The sequence below is a fragment of the Perca fluviatilis genome, chromosome 11 (genome assembly GCF_010015445.1).
Source record: "Perca fluviatilis chromosome 11, GENO_Pfluv_1.0, whole genome shotgun sequence".
Classification (NCBI taxonomy): domain Eukaryota; kingdom Metazoa; phylum Chordata; class Actinopteri; order Perciformes; family Percidae; genus Perca; species Perca fluviatilis.
Window position 1 is genome coordinate 8,539,617 of NC_053122.1, and position 2,573 is coordinate 8,542,189.

At 44.5% G+C, this 2,573-nt stretch overlaps 1 protein-coding gene across 1 annotated transcript; it reads left to right on the plus strand.

Annotated features, from left to right (window-relative positions):
• Positions 1 to 764: 764 nt before the first annotated feature.
• Positions 765 to 2,007, plus strand: ptf1a (pancreas associated transcription factor 1a). The gene is made up of 2 exons (XM_039816509.1): positions 765 to 1,467; positions 1,683 to 2,007. The coding sequence occupies exons 1-2, from the start codon at positions 870 to 872 to the stop codon at positions 1,883 to 1,885; spliced, it is 801 nt and encodes a 266-aa protein (XP_039672443.1). The 5' UTR covers positions 765 to 869; the 3' UTR covers positions 1,886 to 2,007.
• Positions 2,008 to 2,573: the final 566 nt, after the last annotated feature.

The window sequence follows — 2,573 nt, forward strand, 5'->3', positions numbered from 1 at the left end:
CCTGTTGCTTTAATAATCAGAGGAAACACCAGCTTAATTCTCATAGACTGACACAGCCTCCGTCTTCTGTTACACCTTTACAAAAGTTGACCTGAGGATTGCAGGTTAATATCAAAATAGCCTATGCTATTAAAAAAAAATTAAGATTTACAAATAAAAATTAAAAAAAAAGCTTTAATGGCTATTTACTGGCATCTTATGTTCTAATAATCTGTGGAAAAACTCAATTTTTTTTTTTATTATTATTAAAAGAAACCTGTTGCTACATATGGATTGAGCATTTCAATGAACGTGTCCTGCAACATTTGATCCATGCAAAAAAAAAAAAAAAAAAAACTGCGCATTAATTCGGGTGCTTCCTGTCATCTAAAATACGATTATTCGCAATGTGTGTGACTATTCGGTCATATAAGGAATATAATCTGATCAGTCTATTCCACTTCGGGGAAGAAATTCATTTAAGCCTGTAGGGAGAAAACATTTAAGGCTATTTTTAAAATAAATAAGTAAAAGGGAATCTAAATTGAGTGATTTATAAACGGAGTCTGACAGAGGAGAACAGCCGGTGTGCAGAGTTGAGATGTTATCTCAGAGCCGGACAGCGGAGGACAGACAGGAGGCGTGGCTTTCTGGGGATTATCTCGAGGTGCGCCTCGCGGACAGAGCTGTGATTGGTTGGCACTCCTGGCAAGCGGCACGCGACTATGGATGTCGCTATAAAGAATCCTCGCGTGCCGGTTCTTCAACTAAACACTAACGGTTGACCGCGAGCAGCGAGCGCAGAGCAAACGCGTCGATATAAAAGAAAGAGACAGTGCGTCACATTGTTAGCGCGACAACGGGGACAGAGTTCGCAGCAGCAGACCAACATGGACAGCGTGCTGGACCCTTTCTCTGGACTCGACTCTTTCTCCTCCCCTCCTTATTTCGACGATGACGAGTTTTTCACCGACCAGTCCTCGAGAGACGGCCACTTGGACGCTGATGACTTTTTGGATGACGACGTCGACTTCCTCGCCAGCCATTTCCAAGACTATTACAGCAAAGACGGAGGCGACAGAGCAGCGCCCCGCGATGGGGACTACGACGCCGGCAACTTGTCCTTCTCCTCGTCGTCCTCCACTTTCTCCTACGGCACCCCGGACCTGTCCCCGCGTCACGGCGGGCCGTCGCTGAAGCGCAGGCGGCGGATGCGGTCCGACATGGAGATGCAGCACCTGAGACAGGCGGCCAACGTGCGGGAGCGGCGGAGGATGCAGTCCATCAACGACGCGTTCGAGGGTCTCCGCTCGCACATCCCGACCCTGCCCTACGAGAAGAGGCTGTCCAAAGTGGACACGCTGCGGCTCGCCATCGGCTACATCAACTTCCTCGCCGAGCTCGTGCAGTCCGATCTGCCCATCCGAAACTCCAGCAGCGAGACGCACGCGCAACCCAAGAAGGTCATTATCTGTCACAGAGGAACAAGTAGGTCCATTTAAAGATACCTCTGAATTCAGATATTTTTTTTTTTTCCTCCCCGAGAAGTGCACAGAAATGGTGATGGGGGGGCTTGGTAGTAAAAAATCAACAACTGTCATGTAATAGTTTGGATTTATGCAGCCTGCATCATATGTTCATTAACATAATGAAGACCAAAAAACAAGCAACATTAACGCGCTTCTTCCTTTTTCTCTTCCCAGGGTCTCCCTCCCCCAGCGACCCGGACTACGGCCTGCCTCCCCTGGCCGGGCACTCTCTGTCCTGGTCGGATGAAAAGCAACTCCGGGAGCAGAACATCATCCGCACCGCCAAGGTGTGGACGCCGGAAGACCCCCGAAAACTGCACAGCAAACCGGGCCTCACAGACATTGAAAACGAGCCTCCTTTCGGCCTGGTGGCCTGAACAAAAACACCCGAGTCCTTGCGACTTGTCCTGTAAAAACGCACATTGTAAATGCGAAGACTATAAAGTTGATTGTGTTAATGTTAACGTGCGCTCGAAAGGCGCATTGCAAAAAAAAAAAAGTGAACACCATGTGAGCTTACTGTACACTTTTTTTTCTTCCCGATATTGTATTCAATGTTGTAAATAGTTTTATCATGTTGATAATTTTATTTTTGTAATTCAGGCAACTGGCAATCATGTATTTATTTTTCTCCCACAAGTGATAATATATGTTTTAATTTAATCGCAATGAATAAGAGAACATATTTTTATATTGTCGTACAATGATTTATATTTATATTGTTATAATTTGCAAATAAAAGCACTTACTGATGAAAAAAAAAAACTTTCTTACTTTTTTTTTCTTCTCTTTTTTATCTGGTCAAATGTGCAATAAGATGTTAAGCATCAACATGTTAGTATGGCCCATGAGTTTGAAGATCCATTATTGATCTAGGACATAATAATTGACAGAAAGCACAGCAAGGGTCACATACTGGCAGTTTCCCAGTATATGAGAGATTTAAGTAGCAGCCTACTGGGCAAACTCAACCCACTGATAAAAGCCCACGCGATGTGAAAGCTCCTGGAACTTTCTTTTGTCAACTAACAATTAATATGAAATATACAATAAATACAGAAACAA

What these genes read in the sequence shown, in the direction of transcription:
- ptf1a (XM_039816509.1), top strand. Translation starts at nt 870, where the DNA reads ATGGACAGCGTGCTGGACCCTTTCTCTGGACTCGACTCTTTCTCCTCC. An exon ending in TATCTGTCACAGAGGAACAA is followed by an intron (nt 1,468 to 1,682) that starts GTAGGTCCATTT and finishes TTCTCTTCCCAG; the next exon opens with GGTCTCCCTCCCCCAGCGAC.